The 24,500-nt window shown below is 42.0% G+C and overlaps 1 protein-coding gene across 5 annotated transcripts in view; it reads right to left on the bottom strand.

Moving 5' to 3' along the window:
* Nucleotides 1-1,208: 1,208 nt before the first annotated feature.
* The window catches only part of PDE1A (phosphodiesterase 1A), a 228,392-nt gene continuing 205,100 nt past the window's right edge, over nt 1,209-24,500 (bottom strand). For 3 of the 5 annotated variants that reach the window (XM_065670183.1, XM_065670184.1, XM_065670187.1), the window contains 3 exons: nt 11,102-11,425; nt 4,847-4,966; nt 1,209-4,511 (listed from right to left, as the gene is read on the bottom strand). In XM_065670183.1, coding sequence (XP_065526255.1) covers nt 4,890-4,966; nt 11,102-11,425 — 401 coding nt within the window. In that variant the 3' untranslated portion in view covers nt 1,209-4,511; nt 4,847-4,889. Of the gene's footprint in view, nt 4,512-4,846; nt 4,967-11,101; nt 11,426-22,265; nt 22,855-24,500 lie in introns of those variants that run through there. The other 2 variants (XM_065670185.1, XM_065670188.1) reach the window with 2 other exon arrangements.

Here is a 24,500-nt window from a genome sequence, read left to right as displayed (position 1 = left end):
AAATGCGTAAAACTCTTCAGCTTTAAAGTTCATACATTATGTAATTTGTCAGCAAAGCATATTTGATTAAGATACTATCTATCCAAGCCCAGCTAATGGAAAGTTCTCCAACAGTTCTCCACCAAAGTGCTGTATTTCACAGCACGATTCAGCCCAAACCAGTTAAGCTCTCAGTTTTTATAAGAGATTTTTCACATTTATAGTTTTGTGGATATAACCTGCTTCTTTGTTCCCAAGAGACTATTTAGACATTCACAGTCTGATAAAACTTCTGCGTGTTTGCCCTGGGACACGGAAAAGGGGTCTCTGGAGAAGCAATAAGTAATTAAGTGACCAGAAAAGTAAAATTATCCCAGGAAAGTGGCCTAAATGTTTGCATAGTGTGTTTTACAGAGGACACTTTCTTTTCCTCATAGTATTAAATGCCATTTCCACTAATTTTTTCCACACTGATTTTCAAGGATGTGATTTTTCAAAGAATGATTTAAAAGTGGATGCACTGTCCTCTCAGACAAACTTGTCCCCTAAGCTACTGTAAATTTAAATTTCTTTAGGTTGATGTTGAAGAATGTTAGTCGTACTTACGTTGTCCTCTTTCTCATGTAATAGCAGTTGCATAATGCAATAGTCTATGTTAAAAAATGTACATTTTAGACTTACCACTGGGGATCTTGATTTATTTATTAATTTGAAGTGACTCTGGTCACAGTAGTGGATTGTTTGACTTCTGGCATCTCGACAACAGAAGAAGGTCCTTTGCGCACGTAGCTGGGATAACATCTGGGAAAAAGGAACTGCAGAAAACGTGATATGAAGTAGTTGTCTTATTTCCATCATGTACCATAAATTGTTAAGATTTGATACACGTCTAGGTCAATAGGATTCTTTACACTCATTTCCAATTTGAGTAGGAATGGCCTCATTTAGTCCCTGCTCCACTGAACTTGGATGATTAAATTTTCACTATACCACGCAAGTTGTGCCCTTCCTGAAGAATTGTTGCTAACATGAACAGTCTCAGTAACTCCATCAATACCAACCCACAGTAAGCATTTCTTGGGGTTAAAAAGTGTTCTATTGGTTATGGTTTTCTTCATGTGAGGGCTATTTCAGCAGTAAAGGCTAAGAAGGCAAGACTCGCTGAAAGAAATTTAATAGTTTCTTTAAGACTTGCTTAAAGAAATTACGAGGATACGAGCGAGTTTGTACTGCAAACGGACACAGTTATGGAGGAAGTGTAGGGTGACAAGCAGGTAAAGGGGTTGGAAACAACCATTTATGCTCTATTACTTTTCAAAGACTACCATATGCAAATGAGCAAACACGCTTCAGGAAAGCAGATCTGTAACTAACACTCAGGAGCTTCATGATCCTTGCCCTCAAATCATATTTATTTGGGAATATCATCATAAGAAATACGGACAAATACAACAGAATAAAAACACACAGTTTTAGATTGCCTTGTCAAAAATTAAATAAAAAAATACTGTCAGATCATAACCCATAACAATATTACATAATATATCTGTCAGATATCTCAAGATAAAAATACAAAATAAGACTCTTGAGGGCTAATCTACAGCTACAGCTCCTCAGTGTGCTCAATGCAGGGGTACATGCCCATAATGCTGTGGGAGAGATGCATATACAAACACCATTTCTTATGGCCCCATGCAGTGTTTTGGTAGCGCAGCCTTACAGATTTCAAAGATAAACTATTGTTCAGGGAGAGGCCTTCTCAAGAAGCCTTTCTGCCACCTGAACGTGAATTTCACGCAAGGTCAAAGCCTTAATTAACACATGTTGGCTTATCAGCCTTCTCCACCAGAGAAAATTCCTCATCCAAACAACATGCTAAGCTTTGGGTCATGTCCAGGTAAAGTCTTGCTAATAATAAAGGAAGAAAAGAAAATCAGCTGGCATTAAAGAAAAACTAAGGACTTCTTGTATTTCAGCAACATCTACCACAGTGATTAAAACTGAGTACAAATGAGCAAATAGGATTATTTATACACAAATCACGTTTCTGTATTAATGAATGAGTTCTGCAGGTAATGAGTACCTCCTGTGAGATCAGGAGCTCCTAGTTTCTGCAGTGGGAGATCTTGGTGACAGCTATGACAACAGGACACTGAAGGCCCCACAGGATGCTCCAAGTACTCTGCAGAATCTGGTATAAATTCTGCTTGAATTTCCAGGAGAAAATTCGTGCAGTGTATATAGATCATGATGGGACAGAGACACAGAAAAAAAAGTTCAGCTATCATAAAAGTCTGAAATTTAAAATACTATAAAAATGTTAAATTCTGATTGCTGCAGACTTTCAGTCTCAGTGAACATTAAATTACAATGTTGAAGAACACTCTGTAACAGATACCTAACTGGCCTAGTTTTTACAGATATCAGTCATCTTTTGTTCCTTTCAGATTTGGTGGCAACTGCAGATTTTCAACGTATCTGAAATAAGGTCCCAAGTTCTCAGATCTTAAACAAGATTATTTTCACTGCCACAGTATATGGTAATTTACGATTAGAAAGAAGTTTGTTATGACCATTATGTTTCTTCTCTTGTCATAATGACAAGAAGAAGCCGTAAGATGGTTTACATTTTAATGGAAAGGGGAAAAAAAAAAAAGAGTCCAACATTCCCCAAAAGGATGCAAAGGTGCACAGAGTGGTCCAGGCTACTAATGATTTGCTCAAACACTAGCAGAGAATATATAAATTCTTAACTCTTAGCAAAAAATATTGATTGTGTTATAACATGTATGATACAATTTCATTTGTTAACATTTCATTCATTAACTGCACTGTACAGAGATTTGTCCATGCTAAATACAAGCCCTGGACCAGATACACAAAACAATTTAAATGCACTTTTTACATCCTATATGCACAACCATTTCTTAAGTTAAAAATATGCACACTACTTCTTTTACATAGTGTGTATATGGCTTACATATTCAACGACAGGAATTCCACCTTTTGGCATGCCCTTACCGCAGGGCTCAGAGCTTGCACTGTCCACAGTTTAATTTTGATTGCTCCACTGTCAGAAAAGAGACAGTCACCAGGTATGCATGTGTAAGGATCCCTCAGTCTAGGGTGACTGTTTCATGATTACTTCTTCAATCGGGACAAAGCGTGCCCTTGTTGAGGTTGAGCCTGATGCCTGTTGAGCTCTGGTAAAATCCCTGAAGCAGCAGATGAATAGCACATAGGTCTCAGTCCTTCATCAGCCTCTGCACAAGGGGAATGCCACTACCCCCACGAGTCCTCTTCAGAGTGGACCATGGCTGATAGTAAAGACTTTTTCAGTTAGTGAGGTAATAACCACAGGGCCCGAAAAGGAGAACTGGGAGTGCAGTGACTCAAGCCTCCTGAGTGCCTACAACACGAAGGGGAGTGTGCGAGTTTCCTGGCAGGTTTGAGCACAGAGAAATGAGGTTGTCTGCAGCTGCATGGGATGCCTAGGCAAGCCAGGAGGGGTCACGTGCAGCTTGAGGGAAGCGGAGATGAAAGTTATCTCTTTCTGGGCACAGTTTGGGTTGGAGGGCTCATTCTGAGGCTTCTTGCAGAGGTAACTGCCTGCATGCTCTGCTTTCACTGCCTCTCAGAGAAAGTCGGCCTGGTGTTTTCTTTTAATGAGACAAATGTTAGCAAGGATTTTGCAGGATCTATGCTGCATTTGAGACAAACTGTGCTGTAAGGCCTCAGGGTCACCTTACAGTTCTGCCTGAGAGGCAACACAATATTTTGATGAACTGAAGCAAAATTTCACATGATATATGTTTTCATATTCGTCACTGTCTCTTTCGCCCCACGGAATAATAAGCACCAACTTGATGGTAGGGCTGACACCACTGCTGATGTCTTCCAAAATACTGTAGGGCTGAGAATGTTTGAATTTTTAATATTGGATGCTATTTAATTAATTTTAAAGAGATATTTTGAATACTGATTTGTTACACACCATTTCTCTCCATATGACAGCCATGCAGCCTGGTCAGGATAACTCTACAACTTTCTATAACAACACTCGATATACTTTTATTTCCAGATATGTTAAGGAAGCTAGAAGTAGGACTTCCATGTTGCATGCAGCATGGCTGCATGAACAACTATCTATAATAATGTTTCGTTTTGACTTTCCATTTCCATTGGACGCCAGTAGCAGTGACATGTAACAGCTATCCCAGGCAGATGATAAATGTTGTGTGGTTAACTGGAAATGTCTGGTGTCAGTGATGCAATAAAGCGATGTCCAACTTTGGCAGAAGAATTATTTTGGCTAGTTTAAGAAAGCAGTATAGAAGAGGAAATAGCAACAACAAATACAACTGAAATCTTGCAAGTTGTTAAGTGCTTTGAGTTGCCAGCTCAGGGTTTACATTTTACACTCTTGATCATTTTGTCCAATCATTCTCCACAGAAACAGAATGAACCAAGAACAAGTCGATGGATAACAGCCTCTGAGAGCACACGGTAGGAACAGCTAGAGTTCTTTTCTCCTGCAACAGAGGTCAAATGAAAATTCATCAACAATAGATTTTTAATACTACTACTTCCAGTATTTAATATGCATGCATTGAGGATGTTTTAGTTCATGATCATTTAGTCTGACCATTAAGGATTCCAGGATGTAAAAGTATTGCTCTTCCCTTCTTTATATTAAATGGCTTTGATAAGCGGCTTTGAAGAGGACGTAGTAAGTGGGGTGTACCACATCCCCACTTCAGAATTTTGTAATAAAGCCACAACTAGAACAAAGAGGATAATAACAGCACTAGGTGAGTCTTTACTGTGTAAAATTCTCCCCATTATAAGAAAGAAATGACAAAATTACCTGTCCTGTCTGAAATGTCAGAAGCTTTTATGAAATGGCAAATCTAGTTCTCTACCAGTGCTTCTTTCTGCTCAGTGGTTCTCAGTATATCTTCTGACATCTTACAATGTTTAGGCTCACCTGGAAGATAAAGAAATATGATTGTGAACCTGAGTGAGGAATTTAATCAAGTTAAGCAAATACACAGACAGGAACTTTTTTCTCCTGACTTTTATAAGGTTAAAATGAGATTTCAGTCACTGCTTTCTTTAACTGCTTTCTCACTGAAGTAAGCATGGGATTGAATTAACTAGTCATTACAGTTTATCCATAAAGCAAAAGATAGCATGAAAGCAATAGATCACAGCATGAAATAAAAAAAAAAAAAAAGATGTTTACATGAGTAAGTGTTTATAAATGGGTTTGGGTTTGGTTTATTTTATCCTCCAACATACTGAAAGTCAAAATTCACCCTCTGCAGAGAAGTGCTGTTTAAATCTTCTTTAATGTAGGCTTTCAAATGGAGAGTAAGCTTCTCTCAGATAATGCAAGATGTCAGTGTTCTAAGAATTCAATTAATTTAATCAGAGAGGAGCAACAACACCAAGTGACACAAGCAGCTTTCAAACTGATACAACATGAATTTCAAACAAACAACGGTAATACTAGCTGTGCTCAAACTATTCCTTCAGTAACTTTGAATGAGTACATTTGAAGAAACTACAAACTGAGCCAGCAGGCATGTGGAGAATACAGCAAACTTACAGTGCTATTTGCTAACTATAACATCTCAGTTTCAAGCAGTTGATTGAGTGATCCCATCAGTGATTAGTAACGCTGAACTGACAAATGTGCAAAAGAAATCTCAAAAGTGAAGAAGATGAGCTGGGAGAGGCATAAGAGTAAAGTAGAAAAGGAAAAACACAGGCAGAGAAAGATTTCTGAAGAGCCAGAAAATAACGGTACAGGCAGCTTAAAGGGAAAGAGGACGATGTGTGATCTGAAAGGAACATTGAAAGATAGTGAGTTGTTCAAGAGGTTTACAGCTTAGAAATGAGAAAGGAAAGAGAGGAAAGGGAGCTCATGAAAATAAGGAAAGAAAAAATTAACAGCTATGAATTCACCAGGGCTTCACTGTAAAGAAGTAAGAATTGCTACTAATTTTCCCCTCGTTTCATTGCCATGAATGGTGGCAGAGTGGGTGCTGCCCACTCTGTAATGCAGCCACTAGCAGATAGGCCATATTCCCTCAAGCAGCATTCTTCACTGTCCCCCTTATTGTACATCAATTTAGTGTAGGTGGAATATAGACAATCAGCTCTCCAGAGGCTTTTAAAGTCTCAAAATTGGGCTAATGTGTTAGAACAAGAATGACTCCAGATCTTTCAGCCTGCAGGTTTTTTGGAGGAATTTAACAAAATTTCATTATTATCCATAAAAACAAAAAAGGGGATGGGAAGAGATATAAAAATAAAACCTACTTATTTAAATATTTAAATTTTATACTTGACATAGAGCTTTCAGAGTGGGATAGGAGTAGTTTATGGACGACTTGAAACAAAAACTATGTAGGTTTAATTTTCATGAAAACTAAACATTAACTTCCAAATCATACATAACTTTCTTCCTGGCAATGCATCAGGTTTTTTACATGATAAGCTCTGCGCTATGGATGGTTGATAACACCTGTTATCTTATAATCCCTATTTTTTTCATAAATACATTGTTTGCTCTTTAAATATAGTCTTCCCTCCACCATTGTCCCATGCATGAACACAGATGACCTCCTTTAGTACCAGGAGTACTGAACAGTCACTAGCATTTGCACGGCATGGAAGATAACTTGATGCCACTTGCATCACCATAAATGAAACTGGTATGTTGCTGATGTGGATCTGTCCACTGCTATTTAACCTGGCTATCCCCCAGAGTCTTTCAGCTGCTGATTGTTGATGATGCTAATGCTTTGTACAACTTGATATGATGGGATAGTCCTCTGTTGTAATATAGAGTGAAGTTACTGATAATCTGTTTTATCACAGATTTATTATCTCCTTTACATTTTGGTATTAAGGATTAATGTGGCTATCATCATGAGTGTTAAGTTAAAAGTGTGCCAATTAACATTTATAAATCATTGAAACACAGAGTTGTTTAATTAAACATAAGCATTTTTTAAAATTAATGTTCTAATTAATAAAACACTCAGGAGAAGAAAATCATCACTTTTAAAAAAAATCACCTTATAATAGTTCCACTTACTCTTGTAACATTCACTTAAATTCAAGTGAGATGATGGAAAGGATAAAGGTATTGTGGAGAAAAATGACATTCAGTCACAACTGGAGTTCTTTTAATAATGACCCTCCAGTTCTTCCTTCATGCTGATCAGGACCCAGGGCAGAGCTAATCCTGTTAATAAAATGAAATGGTCTACAAGAACTACACCTGGAAAGATATGTGACACAACAAGAGGAAAGCAATCTTTCTTTTCTTTCCTTTTTAAAGGGAAAGCCCTCATCATAGTAAATCCAAATATTCAGTGACAGTCCCCAAGAATGCAGATAGATCATCTTCCTGTGTTACCCATCTCTCTTGCAATTCAATCATTTACTCACAGAAAACCAAACTGAGTTTCACCTTTCTATAAAGGACAGAACGATGACAACTAACATAGGAAATTTCAATCTGAGTAACGAAGTCGCTCTTCTTCTTACCTTCTGTCTCATTCTCCCAGCTCTGGTGCCTGCATGTGCTTGCTTCTCCTCCCTGCAACTCAGCAAACACTCTGGACATCATTTTAGCTTTCTACTCCTCTTCTTCAGTACAGAAAGAGAGAGTTAGAAAAATCTCGCATGGAGAGTGCTAATAATGGCCTGATAGATGTATAGTGCTTCTTAGAATAGCCAAATAACTCCAATTTGGGAACCAGGGAAAATTGTAAGGCCATGGACTTGTGTATGTTACTTTCTGCTTGCTGGAAGTGATATTCCACTGAAAATATCTGACCTTGATTAGAAGAGTCCTGTCTGGATTTTCTGGCATTCAACAGAAGTGCAAAAGTGAAAAGGGGAGATGCTACCTATACTGTATTTCCCTTCTGTGCTGAGTGCTACTGCATCACACACAATATACTCTCCCTTGAACATCCCAAGCATCATTTATACAGACAAAAAGGAGCGGGAAGTGAGAAAACAGAGACTGCTCCGCTATTTGTAGTTATGAGGTTTCTTCACATACTGCAGCAATGACAACTCTTGCAAATCCGCTAATATTAAATACCTACATTTAGACAACAATAATGACAGTTTAATGGATTCCCTCCATTTAGAGTAACATTAATCATTCCACCACTCTGAAAGACAAAGGAAACATTTTAGCCTGAGTTTTCCCTTTGGTATTAAATATTGAAAACTATTGCAATACTAAATGCCTGCATTGCCTTTTGTTTTTTTACAGTTTTTTAACACAATGGCACAATCTCTGCAGAGGTACTTAAATCTGCTACTGAAACCCTGTATTAAACCATTTCATCTCAAACAGCAGGGACCTGAGTCTCATCCTGTGCATTACAGTAATGTAAATATCTGCAGTATGCTTCTTTAATTGGCAAGCACACAAAAAGACCACTGTGTATTTTATTTATCGATATATGCTATGACATAGTTGAGAAATTAATATTAGGTGTCCTTTGTGGTTTATTAAAAGCATAAAGTTCCCTGAAATTTGAATTCAGTTTCCTGAATTCAAAATACTTTTCCTGTATCATTTAAGTATTGGGAAAATAGGGAAAATGCAAGAATGAAATATTAAAGTATAAACCAAACTATTTAATAACATAAAATCAAAATGTAAATGACATTGTGGCTGACTCATAGATCCCTATAATGGAAGAAGAAGATGGGCAAGGGTGATAGGCTTATCAAGCTCATGAGATAATGCAAGGGTGACTGGAGCTCTTGCAAAGAAAGCTGACAACGTTAACACAAAGGGGAGCGGAGGTGGCCTTTGGTTTACATAAGCACTTGCATCAGCTGAATGGACCCACGGACTATGTCACAGTTGAGAGTACCAACCAGTGGTGTAGATGTTTGACCTTGTGTTCACTAGAAGAATGTGACTGTCTCCCTGAGTTAGCCAGGCCACCCCAATATCAAGTACAAGAACCAAACAACTAGCAAAAGAATTCTGAAGAGAGCTTGAGCTGGCTTCAACCCCCTTACTGGTGACTGGGGGGACACTGAATCCCGACAGTGAGCATGTTCTAGAGACTGGTAACAGGACTCGCACTGACACTGTGATTGAGCTGCATATTGTGATTGCTCTATTTTCCTAAGTATAACTTACATTTGCAGGGTGCTATCAGTACATTTTGTATAAATGTGCTAAATCAGAAATCCCATATAACATCAACTGTCCTCAAATAGATAAATTTGATATTAAACATTACAGCTTCCATGTGTGGAATATCTAAACAAAAACGAACCTGGTCAGACAGTACTGGACTTTGACATTAATATGCCACAGAAACCAGGCAAATTCAAGCTCTCCATTTAATTGGGCATTTATCTATGCAGGGAGATGAACACAATCTCTGAAGGAGATGGATACGAGTAAATTCAACATATCACAGCGAACAGATGTTTCACACAAAAAAGAGAGCTAAAAATGCCTTGAACTATCAGATGCCTTTAGAAATAACAAACACCTAACAAATACCCTTATTCTATGCGTTCTATGCACTCTGCTAAAAATCTGTGATAGTGTAAAACAGAAAATCAGCTTCATCTGTAGAAAATTCCCTGCCTTAGAAAACAAAGTAGCTTTTTCTAAAATAAGAAATCTTAGTTCTCATACAAAATGTGGAATGAAAGATCGACAAGGCAACTGAGTGCACCAACTGCATGCTGAGTTGTATATGACCTATCAAACAGCATTTTTTTTTGTTGGTTAGCCACCTAAAGTTCCCGAGGACACCACAACTGCCGTGTGCACAGTTTGAAAGATGTAAGATGCAGCTTTTCCTCCTCTGTTCCTCATCCAGGAGATGGGAAACTTTACTAAGGCACTGAAATTGCAAGCTGGGCTTTAATACAAAAATTGGTGCAAATATACTTACAAAAAGACAAATATGTCAGTTATTAAACAACTTCAAATGCTGTGAAATTAATTTTAGTGTAAATATTTTGATTTAGGACCCTAAATTCACCATCTGTTATTTCTGATGGAAAAAAAAAACCCTGTCAACAATAAAAGCGTGGAGTGTTGGAATGTGGAACTGCAAAATAAGTGGGAGTTCTCTATAAAAAGCATTCTTGAGAAATATGCCAAGTCATATACTTATGTCTAAGCTAAGCCTTACAAGCACTTCAGTGTTGCTGCTCAGACAATGCCATATTTCTGGCACAATATTGCAAGGCTCTCTGTCATAAAAGCATTAGTGAGTTTAGCATTTTAATTAGAAGTAAGGAAAAGAAGCATCATTATATGCCTGGATTATTCTTACTACCCTAATACCTCAAAGCTTATTCTAACAATAAGCAAATTGAGAAAATAAAAATAAAAGGCTTTCTCTTACTTTGGTATTGCTTGGGCATCTTGCCCTTGATACTGACTTACAATCACCAGATACTAAATCATAGCCAGCTTATGATAAAATGCTTACATTCTAAAACAATGTAAGGGTTTTCTGGGTGCTCCCCTTGTTCTGCAAACTACAGTCAGGAGACTGATCTTTTGGATTAAGAGAATGACATAGTCCCATTCTACTACAGTCAGCAAATTCCATCTACTTAACTCTAAAATTCACATTACATTTAGTAAATGGATGTGTTTAAAAAAAAGTTATTGTATTAGGTGCCTAAACTAAGGGGGTGAGGGTATTTTAATAGCATAAGAATAATTACCTATTGAAAGAGAAAATGCTAGATAATTCTGTTTTGAAAGTTTACCTCATTCTCCAATAACAAACTGCTATTTAATTACAAATCTGTATTTTCGAATTACATTGAAATCATTCTCCCAGTTCAACTAAAAGTCTTGGTACCTTATGTAAAAGATTTTCTACTATACATCAACTAGTTCATATCAAGAAGATGATATTTTTGACATCAAACAGCTTTTATTCAATGGTTTTAGGACACTAAAACCACGCTGTTTTTACACATGCCTGAAGAAACTGTCGTATGCCGGGGGTTTGCACAACATCTTATTGCAGTATTTCACATTACTGCCAATGTTTTGACATGGAGATACCAGACAGTGCTGCTGCTTCACCTTGGACAGCTTCATTATATTGACTGGTGCTCTGTGATGAAGTATTACCATTCAGTGGGTCTGTATTCTGTGTTTCTTGCTTGGTATCGGTGAGATCTTTCTGGTTCGGATCAGAGTTAGTGCACTTTTCTGAGTTGGATTCATCACTCAGAGGAGTGTCCAAAGAGACTACTTGTAGGACGATGGATCTGGGAGGACAGGTTGTACCATCACTTCCCTGACTACTCTCATTTTGTATCCTTGTTGTCTCTTCCTGTAACTGTGCATCTGTGGAATTTCTGCTTTGTTCTTTTTCCTGTTCACGAACATCTTTCACAAGTTCTTCTACAAAGAGGGAACAAAATATGTGAATTAGATAAGAAGGATATGCCACAATTGTTTGATTTCAGAGTAGAGATTGATAGAGCTGCACATGAGAACATTGTGAACATTAACTTTCTGCATGAGGACATGTGCACGGGTGCGCTTAATACAAGTCAGATTCTGCCACTGGTGGTTACGCTATTGCAACTGAACCATAGTCATCCACTTTCTGGTTTAGTGTGCAATATGTACCTCTCTTTTGGCCATAGTACAGAGCAAGGAGCATCATCAGACACACTGTAAGCTGAAGGATGGGAGCAGGAGGACCCCATCCTGCAGGTGCATCCCTGCAATGCTGTTTACCTCCAGGACTAGAAGGAGCAGAGCTCATCAGTTCTGCAACACAGAAAGGACATGGAGGGGAGCACCTTGCTGAGGATGGAGGAGGCATCAGAATTAAAGGGAAGCCCTGAAGGAAGCTGGCCTATCAGTCTGGAAAACTCCAAAATATCGGCTGACACAGAGCTTCAGCTGGAACAAGTTATAGAACATTACATGCATGCAATCCAGTACTGCTGCCATCATGGCTAATGGCACATGCAGAATGGAAAGGAATATATATGAGGCATATCGTGCTTCAGGGAACAGCATAACAATGTTTGTGGAAGGCTCTATTCCTTCTTAATTACAGAGACTTGGAGAACAGTACAAATGAAATGGCCCAGGGTAAAAGGAGACAGAACAGAGCAGCACAGAGAGATGGTAACAGGACTAGGAGATGAAGAAAACAGAGAATGGAAAACTTGTGCCGGAGGTTGAAAAGTCTGATAAAAAATAACAGTACCTTCACGGAGGGCCTATTTGTCTTGCTATTAGAATCTGCATTTCATAAATTCAGATTTTAGATTTTGTATACTACTATAGAAGATATAAAACAGTGCCAATTTAAAAAACGAAAGCATTGCAGCTTGAACACCTGAACAAAACAGCTTCCTGATATTGCATAACATTTCAAACTTGGCTGTGCACATTGTACTAAGGAAGGAAACCAAACACAGAGTTATTTATTGAGTTCAACTGGCAGCTCCCAGAAACTCTGGATGTGAGTGACCAGTCCAAATCCTGACCAAAACTGATTGCATGACAACTGAAAGACAGCTCAGTCCATAATCACCTGTCTACTAGAGTCAGCATTTGGCATCTTCGTCACCTCACTTTTCTGAATCAAAAAAACATTCCCTCTGAAGTACAATTTGGCCTGTGCAACACGACAGAAAGGAACATCTCCAAACTGGAACTGATGTGCAGAAGTTAAATAATTTCCTTCTGTTGTCAGTTCACTTCCTGGCATACTTTTAAAAAAAATCATGAATTTTCCAATTTGAGCCTATTTCTAAATAGAAATAGAGATCTGCTCTTTTTGGACTCTAAATTTTCTGAAACTTGGACAGGTACTCTCTTTCTACAGACTTTTTTGTTAATACCTAATGCAGCTCTTTCTTACAAAGAAACAGTTAGGCTAAAGACATTAAGAAACATATATGCAACTTGAAGCAAATCTGATGTTCAATCCAGATTAAAACATCTCAGACCTCATAGCAGCCTTCCAGTATCTGAAGGGATGCTGGAGAGGGACACTTCATTAGGGACTATAGTGATAGGACAAGGGGTAACAGGTTAAAACTTAAGCAGGGAAGTTTAGATTGGATATAGGGAAGAAGTTCTTTACTGTGAGGGTGGTGAGGCACTGGAATGGGTTGTCCAGGGAAGCTGTGAATGCTCCATCCCTGGCAGTGTTCAAGGCCAGGTTGGACAGAGCCTTGGGTGACATAGTTTAGAGTGAGGTGTCCCTGCCAATGGCAGGGTGCTGGAACTTGATGATCTTAAGGTCCTTTCCAACCCTAACTATTGTATGATTCTATGATTCTATCTGTCACTCATGGTATAATCTACCTACCTAAGGCTTTTGTCCCAAGAAACTGATTTACGTACCATATTTGCCTCCATACGGCAGAGCCACAAGCATTTTCCTTAACTTTATAAAAAGACCCAAGGAAATTCCAAGACAAAATATTTCAAATGCTGGTCACATGCACTAGTAAGTTGAGGAAAGCAAAGCTGAACTATAATCACACATAAAACTCTAATATTAACTCAGTTCACACTACAAAAGGTGGCTTTTTTAACCTGAAAGCTGGTAAGAACAGGCAGTATTTTTCTCACAGAATGGTGTTTTAGGAAATTTTAACCACAATTCAGATTTGTCTTGGTGTAACTGGTGACCACTTTATTCTCGTTTAGAAGTCTCAGAATATTCATATAGAAAACTGAATATCGAAACTTAAAATTGCTTCCCTTCACTCGCTGCTAAACTTAAACAGGCAAATGAAGATTAACAGTTTCATCAGAACAATGCTGACGGCCTGTTCTTAATTTCTGTCATGCTGGTCTTTTATTTTTATGACTGCCCTTGATATCATCTCAAGCATGGCTGTTTAAGGAGATCTAAAATAACAACCAAACTCTCACTCAGGTCCATGCACATCTGATGGATGTAGCTTTGAAATAGAGGGTCTCCGCACGAACTTACACCTGATAACATCTTAGTTAAAGTCATATCTATTGCATTTAAACTGCTGCAATACTATTTGCTCCAAAAGTGAGTGAGTAGAAAAGAATATGTGAGAAAAACATTATCTACTCTAAGCATGAAAAAATACTGTGGAATTTTAAAATCAGTGGAACTAAAACTGTTGTTAAACATTAGTTGGTTTATGCTGATAATCACATCTGTGATTACCACTCCATAGTGATAAAATTGCAAAGTCACTGTCAGTTAAATAAGTTTGAAGGGAAGTACCTGGTCCCCTTTGGAGGAGTTTCTCCAGGGGAACTAGGAGGAGTTGCTGGTAATTGTGACTGAGACTGGGAAGCCTCAAGTACCAAATCCTCTATGACAATATCACAATGTTCATTAAGACCTTCAATCCTTTTCCTTGGTATTAAGTCTCTCATCTGCTGGACATCTAAGACTATATTTTATCTTGCTTTGCTCCACTCAGCTTCAATCCCTATAAAATCTACTGCCAAAATGATGTAAAATACTGGATGCTTATGGTATATCAGCCACTTGTGGAACATGCCATATGCTTTTCATAACAGCTAATAATTGTAGTTTATATTATATAGGACCTTTATGTTGTACAAAAGGATTGGCATTTTCTATCACTGTTGCTGCCGTATCATTATTGAACAGAAATATTTACCAGCCTTTAAAAAAGTCTGAGACCGTGTGCTGGTTTTGGCTGGATAGATTCAATTACCTTCATAGCAGCTAGTACAGGGCTGGTTTTTCAGAATTGTGCTGGAAACAGTGTTGACAACACAGGGATGTTTTAGTTATTGCTCAGCAGCGCTTACACAGAGTCAAGGCTTTTTTTGCTTCTCACCCCACCCCACCAGTGAGCAAGGCTAGGTATGCACAAAGCATTGGGAGGAGACACAGCTGGACAACTGACCCCAGCTGATCCAGGGGGTATTCCATGCCACATGATGTCCTGCTCAGCATAGAAAATGGAGGAAAGAAGGAAGGGGGGACATCTGGAGTCATGTGTTTGTCTTCCCAAGTAACAGTTAAACATGATGAAGCCCTGTTTACCTGGAGATGGCTGAACACCTGCCTGCCGATGGGAAGAAGTGAATTAATCCCTTCTTTTGCTTAGCTTTACCTATTAAACTATCCTTATCTTAACCCATGAGTTTTCCTCTTTTCTGACAATTCTCTCCCCCATCCCACTATGGGGAAGTGAACAAGCAGCTGCGTGGGGCTTAGTTATCAGCTGGGGTTAAACCATGACAGTCCTTTTTTGGCACTCAGTGTGTGGCTCAAAGGGTTCAAGATAACAGGTATGACTGGAATGTGCTAGATTGAATTTATTGCTGTTACAGCTGTTTAGCTATTAACTGGCAGGCTCCTGTGCTTGTCATGGGGATAGGTTGCCTTACTGTATATTAGCCTAGGGCTTGTTAGTGGCTGCTTTATGCTTTCACTGCTTGCTGTGCTTCTGTACTGCTTATCATCTTACTGTGCTGTGCCTGGGCATATTTTGGTAACAGTAATGGCCATGTGCCTGGGCTGGCAGAGCACTGCTGCTGCTCCTGTGCTGCTGTACTAGCTGGAACCCCAGTGTGAACTTGAGTTGAAGGGACTGTGACATGTGGATGAGTCCACATGGTGAGTAGAACACCCCAAAGTCTCTGTGGCCATGGATAACACCATGCTAGAGTAGGTACATCCTGAAAGCATCCGCAGCCATGGTTATGTCTGTGCCACTGCAGGTGTACCTCTGAAGGGACTGTGGCCCATGGATAAGTCCTTGCTGGAGAAGGTACACCCTGAAGCATCTGTGGCTGCGGGTAAGTCCATGCTGCACCAGGTACATCTTTGAAACATCACTGGGTGTGCATGAGGTCATGCTGGAGCACCTCAAAGCATGTGCCTGGATAAGCCCATGACAGAGCAGGTACAGCCCGGGAGGGACTGCAGCCAGGTGGAAGGCTATGTTGGAGAAGGTTTACTTCTGAAGGGACTGTGGCTGTGGGTGCCATGCTGGAGCAGGTATCTCTCTGAAAGCATTGTGGCCCATAGAGAAGGCCACATGGAACAGGGGCATCTCAAAGCAACTGTAGCAGTAGACAGCTCTATGCCACAGCAAGTATACCTCTGAAAAGACTGCAGCACAGAGACAAGGCTTCATTTGAAGCAGGTACACCTCTAAGGGACTGAAGTCTCTGCATAATCCCAAGTGAGAGCAGGGGCAAGGTGAATGTAATTTCATTGCAGCTCTAAACCCAATGGTCTGGTCCAAAGGACCAGGGGTGGAGACTGCAATGGAAATACTTTTAACCCATGATTTGAGTTGTATGTTACAGGAATTACTACAGCAGGAACTGCCTGAACCAGTAGATGACATTGTCAAGGACAGAGTCAAGGCCTTTTCTGCCTCTCAAGCCATCCCACCAGCAAGTAGGCTGGGGGTGCACAAGGAGCTGGGAGGGGACATAGCAGGGACAGCTGACCCCAAGGATATTCCATACCACACGATGCCATGCTCAGTATAGAAAGTGGAGGGAAGAAGGTAGAAGGGGAGAGGATGCTCAGAGTTATGGTGTTCGCCTCCCCAAGTAACAGTTGAGCATGATGGAGCCCTGCTTACCTGGAGATGGCTGAACACCTGTCTGCCGATGGGAAGAAGTGAATGAACTCACAAGTTTCCTCACTTTTAGTCTTTTCATTTCCCACTGGGGAAAGTGAGCGAGCACCTTAGTTGCTGGCTGGGGCTAAACCACAACAAACTGGGACAGTGACTGAACAACTAAAATTCAAGCAAGGTACTGCTAAGTTAATACCCTTAGTGTAAGAGAAGCAGAGCTGGCACAATGTCCATCAGTGCTGGACAGTAAGGATTGTAATAAATACTGTGGCAGAGCCTCTGCCTCCATCCATCCATGAACTGCCAGGACCTCCCGAGAACAGCAGCAAAGCTTCTGCCCTCACTCTGCACTGGGCAGAGCAAGTTCCTACTCCTCTAGGTGAGCTGCTGAGGTGAGTAGCTCGAGAGAGGACGCCTTCAACACCGGCGCAAGGGGAAGCTCAGCATCCAGGAGCCTCAACTCAGAGCGGCCAGAGCTACCGAGGGAGCCTCAGGTCCTCGAGAGGCCCTGCCCAGGAGCCGGCAGCTCCGCGGACGCGAGCAGGGACTCACAGGGGGCGGAGCCAGGAGCAGCGGCACCAGCCCTGAGGGGGTAAAATCCTGCCCCGGGGAGCGCGGCGAACAGAGCGGGACGAGGCAGTTCGCGCGGCAGCTCGCGCAGGCAGCATGAGCGGCATGGTGAGCACTCGCCTTATGAGCAGGGCCCGCGCTGGGAGCTCTGCTCTGGCTGCCCCGGCGGTGGCAGCGTAGGCACCCAGACAGAGCCGATGGGAGGGGAGGCTGCAGTGCAGAGCTCGGGGTGTAGAGGGTGCCTGGACCGGTCTGGTGAGGGACAGGTGCACGATGGGCAGGGCTGCACTCGGTGCTCCCTGGTGGAGGGCCTCCTGCAGCAGGGGCTGAGCTGCGGAATGCTATTAACCGGCGGCAAGGTGTCAGGGTAGCTGAGAGGAAGCAGGGCTGCTTGTTGCAGCCCCATACTGTGCGGGGGCCTCAAGCTTCCCCTCCAACTCATGAAGGAAAGAAGGAGGCCGTTATCCCAGGAAGCTGGGAATTAGTGACCAAAAAAAAAAAAAAACAAACAAACAAGAGGACAATTAAAAGCAAGGGGCTTCCTCCTAAATCTGTTGTCCCCACACAGAACCGCTTTGCTGTCCTGCCAGGGGGCTGATGAGGAAACACCCTTGCACCATGAACAACCGGCTGGTGCACTGGTAAAGAAGATCTCTACTGGCGCTGCCAGGAAAAAGCAGTGGGTCATAGTAGTAGGGGTCTCTACTTTGAAAGGGACAGAAGCACTCATCTGTTGGCCTGACCCAGTCTCAAGGGAGATGTGTTGCCTACCAGGGGCATGGATCAGCAATGTTGCAGAGAGGCTGCCTGCTCTAGTAAGTCCCAAATCTACTGATCCATGTGGGTGCTAGTGATACAGATAGCAGTAGCCTGGAGAACATAAAGAAGGACTACAGAGCCCTGGGAGAGGTGGTTAGGGGCTCTGGAGCTTGGATAGTCTTTTCGTCAATTCTCCAGGATACAGGGGAGGACCTCAAAAAAGCTAGGAGGATTGGCCAGGTTAATAAATGTTGCAAGGATGGTGCCATAGTCAGGGGTTTGGGTGTCTTGAACACGAGACCCAAGTTAGTAGGCCAGGTCTACTGGGGGCTGCTGGAGCTGCTCTGACAAGGGGAAGAGCGGTTTTGGTAGGAGGCTTGCCAGACTGGTCAAGGAAGCTTTAAACTAGATGTGTTGGGGGAGGGGAGCATCATTCCATCCCAACACACCCAGCCAGTTGCCAGCACCTATAATAAATGCTTGGAGCAATGTAGAGATATTCCAGCCGCTCCAGACAATGAGCCGGCTTCATCTGGAGCTCAGCTCAGATGCCTCTATACAAATGCCAGCAGCATGCGGAACAAACAAGAGGAATTAGAGATGTGTGCACGACTACGGGGGTATGATATAATAGGCGTCACAGAAACATGGTGGGATGGCTCCTATGACTGGAGTGTTGGAATGGAAGGTTACAGGCTCTTTAGAAAAGACAGGCCTGGCAGGCGGGGAGGGGGAGTTGCCCTTTATGTTAGGGATAGGCTGGAGAGTATGGAACTGTCTGGGGACAGGTGAGCAGTCAACAGAGAGTTTGTAGGTCAGGGTTAAAGGGAGAACAGCTATGGGGGACATTATTGTGGGGATCTGTTACAGACCGCCTGATCAAGAGGACTCTGGGTGAAGCACTCTACAGACAGATAGGAACAACCTCACGCTTACAGGCCCTTGTTCTCATGGGTGACTACAACCACCCTGACATCTGTTGGAGGGACGGTACGGCCCGGCACAAGCAATCCAGGAGGTTCCTCGACTGTGTGGAAGGCAACTTCCTTCTGCAAGTAATAGAGGAGCCGACAAGGAGAGGTGCCATGCTTGATCTCGTGCTCACCAACAGGGAAGGGCTCGTTGAGAATGTGGTGCTCCAGGGCAGCCTTGGTTATAGCGATGAGATGGTCGAATTCGAGAACCTCAGGACGGTGAGAGGAGCACGCAGCAAGCTCACTTCCCTGGACTTCAAAAGAGCAGACTTTGGCCTCTTCAGGAGCCTGCTTAGTAAGGTTCCATGGGATATAGCCCTAGAGGGCAGGGGGACCGAAGACTGTTGGTTGATATTCAAGGATCACCTGCTGCAAGCTCAGGAGTGTTGCATCCCAACTACAAGGAAGTGCAGCAGGAGGGCCAGGAGACCTTGAATGGATAAGGAGCTGCTGAGGAAAATTTGAAGGAAAAAAGAGGCTTATAAAAGGTGGAAGCAAGGACAGGTGGCCTGGGAAGAGTACAGGGATGTGGTCCAGGAAGCTAGGGACCAGGTTAGGAAAGCTAAGGCCCAGTTAGAACTAAACTTGGCTAGGGATGTTAAGGATAACAGGAAGGGATTCTGCAGGTACACTGCAAATAAAAGACAGACTAGGGACAATGCAGGCTCCCTCTGGAAGCTATCAGGAGAATTGGCTACCCTGGATTTGGAGAAGGCTGAGGTTCTGAATGACTTCTTTGCCTCGGTCTTCACTGGCAAAGGCTCTGACTGCACCACCCAAGTCTTAGAAGGCAGACGCAGGGACTGTGAGAATGAAGACCTTGGGCCCACTGTAGGAGAGGATCTGGTTTGAGACCATCTTAAGAACCTGAATGTACACAAGTCCGTGGGACCCAGTGAAATCCATCCATGGATCCTGAAGGAGCTGGCAAATGAAGTTGCTAAGCCATTGGCCATCATATTTGAAAATTCATGGCAGTCAGATGAAGTTCCCGACGACTGGAAAAAGGGAAATATAACCCCCATTTTCAAGAAGGGGAAAATGGATGATCCAGGGAATTACAGACCAGTCAGTCTCACCTCTGTGCCTGGCAAAATCTTGGAGCAGATTCTCCTGGAAGGCATGCTAAACAACAAGGTGCTTGGTGACAGCCAGCATAGCTTCGCTAAGGGGAAATCCTGCCTGACCAATTTGGTGGTCTTCTATGATGGGGCTACAGAACTGATGGACAGGGGTAGAGCAGTTGATGTCATCTACCTGGACTTGTGCAAAGCGTTTGACACTGTCCCACACGACATCCTTCTCTCTAAATTGGAGAGACATCAATTTGATAGGTGGACCACTCGGTGGATAAAGAACGGGCTGGCTGGCTGCACACAAAGAGTTGTGGTCAATGGCTCAATGTCCGGCTGGAGACCTGTAACGGGTGGTGTACCTCAGGGATCGGTGTTGGGACCGGTCTTGTTCAACATCTTTGTCGGTGACATGGACAGTGGGATTGAGTGCGCCCTCAGCAAGTTTGCCGATGACACCAAGCTGTGTGGTCCGGTTGATACCCTGGAGGGAAGGAATGCCATCCAGAGGGATCCTAACACATTTGTGAGGTGGGCTGATGCCAACCTTGTGAAATTCAACCATGCCAAGTGCAAGGTTCTACACCTGGGTCAGAGCAATCCCAGGCACAGCTACAGATTGGGCAAAGAAGAGATTCAGAGCAGCCCTGCAGAGAAGGACTTGGGGGTGCTGGTTGATGAGAAAATGAACATGAGCCGGCAGTGTGCGCTCGCAGCCCAGAAAGCCAACCGTATCCTGGGCTGCATCAAAAGGAGCGTGACCAGCAGGTCGAAGGAGGTGATCCTGCCCCTCTACTCTGCTCTTGTGAGACCTCACTTGGAGTATTGTGTGCAGTTCTGGTGTCCTCAACATAAAAAGGACATGGAACTGTTGGAACAAGTGCAGAGGAGGGCCACGAGGAGGATCAGGGGACTGGAGCACCTCCTGTATGAAGACAGGCTGAGAAAGCTGTGGCTGTTCATCCTGGAGAAGAGAAGACTGCGTGGAGACCTCAGAGCAGCCTTCCGGTATCTGAAGGGGGGATATAAGGATGCTGGGGAGGGATTCTTCATTAGGGACTACAGTGACAGGACAAGGGGTAACAGGTTAAAACTTAAACAGGGAAGTTTAGATTGGATATAAGGAAGAAATTCTTTACTGTAAGGGTGGTGAGGCACTGGAATGGGTTGCCCAGGGAAGTTGTGAATGTTCCATCCCTGGGGTTGTTCAAGGCCAGGTTGGATAGAGCCTTGGGTGGCAATGTTTAGTGTGAGGTGTCCCTGCCCATGGCAGGGGGGTTGGAACTAGATGATCTTTTTCCAGCCCTAACTATTCTACAATTCTATGATTCTCTATAGGCACACATTGCCATAACCAGACAGAGAAGGAAATGGGGTATGTTAAATGAACAGTGTAACTTGGCATTTTAAGATTGACAATATTTAATAAGAGTAAATAGATAAATAAGATTAATAAGATTAAATAACCCTCTAGAAAAACTCCCTCTGTTTTTTGGGGAGATGTCAATTAGGCACTAAACAGTGTAAAGATTATTATATTCATTCAGATAGACAGAAGTGTGTTGTGCACTGCAGTGAACTCAGAGTATCACAGAATCACAGAATGGTTTGGGTTGGAAAGCACCTTAAGATCAGTAGCTCCAACCCCCTGCCATGGGCAGGGACACCTCACACTAAACCATGTCACCCAGGGCCCTGTCCAACCTGGCCTTGAACACTGTCAGGGATGAAGCATTTATCACTTTTTTAGGCAACCTGTTCCAGTTGACCACCCTCACAGTAAATAACTTCTTCCTTATATCTAACCTGAACTTCACCTGCTTCAGTTTTAACCCATTACCACTTGTCCTATCACTACAGTTCCTGATGAAGCATCCTTGTCCTCTTCAGCATCCTTGTAGGTCGCCTTCAGATATTGATAATAATATACATAAGAGCATGTCTTATTGTTGCTACTGGTTTTGCTCTCCCTGTTTTAACTTCCTAAAAGTGCTTGGAGCCAGCCCTGTTTGCATATTTTCAACTGTTTGGTATTGTTTTCTTTACAAGAACCCAGTGTTATTCAGCAAAATTTGTGTGAGTTCATCTGTGAACCAAACGGCTTCTCACAACCAGTCTGTTAGAGGTGACTCAATCTTATGCCTCGCTTCTCTACTTCTGTGCCGTTTCTGAACTCCTGCCTTAGATCACCATCCTTCATGAGAAGCAACAATGTCATTTGATACACAAACACAGTAAAAGTGGTGACTTTCTTCCCAGAGTTTAGGCTGGCTGTTGGCAAGGTGATTGCTATGCATTGTTTTGTTTGGAAAACTGGCAGCAGTTGTGAGGCAATAGCCAAATTTCATAATAGTTGAAAAATTATGGTACTTAGTAATTTGACATGTACAGAAAACGTAGTGATCTAGTGAACTGCATTTAACTACTGAAAGTGATTTCTCTCTGTCATCAGCTACTATTCTTTCAGCACTTCTTTTACTTGGCTAAAAAATCTCTGAAAACTCAAGCGGGTTTTTTTGGGTTTTTGTTTTTTTTAATTGCTTGCCAGACTGGCTGGGAACACTGGATTACTGTCAGTCTAATGAAGGACTAAGTTGTCCACAAAATGCTAGAGCTGTCACCCAGCTTAAGCTCTCAAATCATGTAGGACCTTGTGGTGTCCAAAGTATCACTGTTCTGCCACCACAAAAGCTCTGGTGAGTCTTCATTATCAGCTACAACACTGATTTCCACCAGCTCAGCTACAGTACTTCCTGTGTACACAGCAACACTTTCAAGACATGGTCTACTAAGTGGTGAGGAAGCTTTTCTACATTTTGGTACTTTTTCTTCTGTCCATCGATTTTCTTCTCCTGGCCTTTCTGTAATAAGAAACAGAGCATTCAGCTACTATCATCTGCACAGTTACAAGACTTATAAGATACCTTTTTGTCTCCAGCAACTGCACCACTTGAACATGTACTGACTTAACAAGAGTGGAGAGGAAAAACACAAAAGCCAGGTGTGAGCAGAACATCTCGGATCAGCTAATGACAGTGACCCCAGTAAAGAACAGTAAAGAACAGTGCTAGACCCCAGTAAAGCAAATGTCTGGTGAATCACATTGCTATTTTCATTGGCTATGTTGAAAATATGCTACAAGATAAGCTACAAGAACTTACCCTTACAGAAAAACGTAATGACACTGAAGTATTAAGAATTAGCAAAGCTGTTCACCTTCACTAAGAATTGAATTGAGGATTCTGCAATGAGGAATGCTGCTGAACATTACGGACTCTCTGTGTATATTAGCACAAACTTTGTTTTCTAGGCTTGCCACTGCTTCCAGAAAGAAGTGACAAACAACCAAAACTGAGACAAAATGGTAAGGAACTGCACCTTTCTAAAAGAACTGTTCTCACAACAGCCATTTTACAGAGACAAGGAAGCAATAAGCATCAAAACTTTGCAGAAAATGAGAGGACTGATCCTGGTACCCCTGGAACTTGGAAGTAAGTTTAAAGACGTCCAAGAGTTCCAAAACAACAGTAATGTTTTGCAACCAACCATTTTCAAACCCAAGAATACACTGCAGTAACATATAAAGTTATTTAGACACTCTTTCCTCTTTCAACTCCTCATACATATTTCATCACACATACAGGAGTATATAAAGCCACTGCAAAGCACATAAGCTAGTGGCACTTGATGTCACAGCATTACATCATATACAAAATGTAGCAAATATTTTATTAGCTTTGGTTAAAGATTTGGTTAAAAATAACTTGTGAGTTTATGGTTTCCTAGGGTGGCTACCTCTGCCTTTTACTTCTCTTTTGCTGTTTAGCTGTAAGCACAGGGGCTTGAATGCTGGGATTTCCAGGATAGCGGAAGGAAGCGATATGCTGCTCTGAGCCTAGTAGAGCCAAATGGTGTTTTAAGTCATGCAGTTTGTCACACACGGAGGATGGCCAGTGTACACTCCAGGGGTACATAGAACAGGTTCAGTTATCATTCCTTAGTCAGTGATTTACCAGGTACTGCTAATAAGTACTGTTTCTGCTACTCTAAACTCAATCCATTCATTGTAATTGCTCAGACCATGGTGAAAAATTCTCCTTTTCCCACTGTTCTTAACACTTTTCTGGATTAGCTCAAAAACTGCTTATGACCTAAAGGTTTTAGCATTGCAATTAAAATCACTGTCACTGGTCCTAGATGAGACTCCTTTAGCCCCCTGAATTTATTTTTATCTAACAGATTAAAACAGTCCAGTAGGGTAGATTTCATGTGCCAACCTGTCAGTCGGTTTCTGTGACTGTCACACATCCTCCCACCACCCGCCCTTCCTAACGGCTGCTAAATCACATTAACATGTTATCAGCTCATCACTCTTACATTTTTGCATTTCAGCAGATGTTACTCTCTTCTTATTAGTGAGTCTGCAGAGAAAATCTTCCAGACAAAATGGAACTGAACCCTGTGGTTATTGTGACTAGAAGTATGCAGGACTGAAAGTGCCTGAAGG

The sequence above is a fragment of the Lathamus discolor genome, chromosome 3, assembly GCF_037157495.1.
Source record: "Lathamus discolor isolate bLatDis1 chromosome 3, bLatDis1.hap1, whole genome shotgun sequence".
NCBI classification, from domain to species: Eukaryota; Metazoa; Chordata; class Aves; order Psittaciformes; family Psittacidae; genus Lathamus; species Lathamus discolor.
This window is presented reverse-complemented; position numbering and strand designations above follow the sequence as displayed.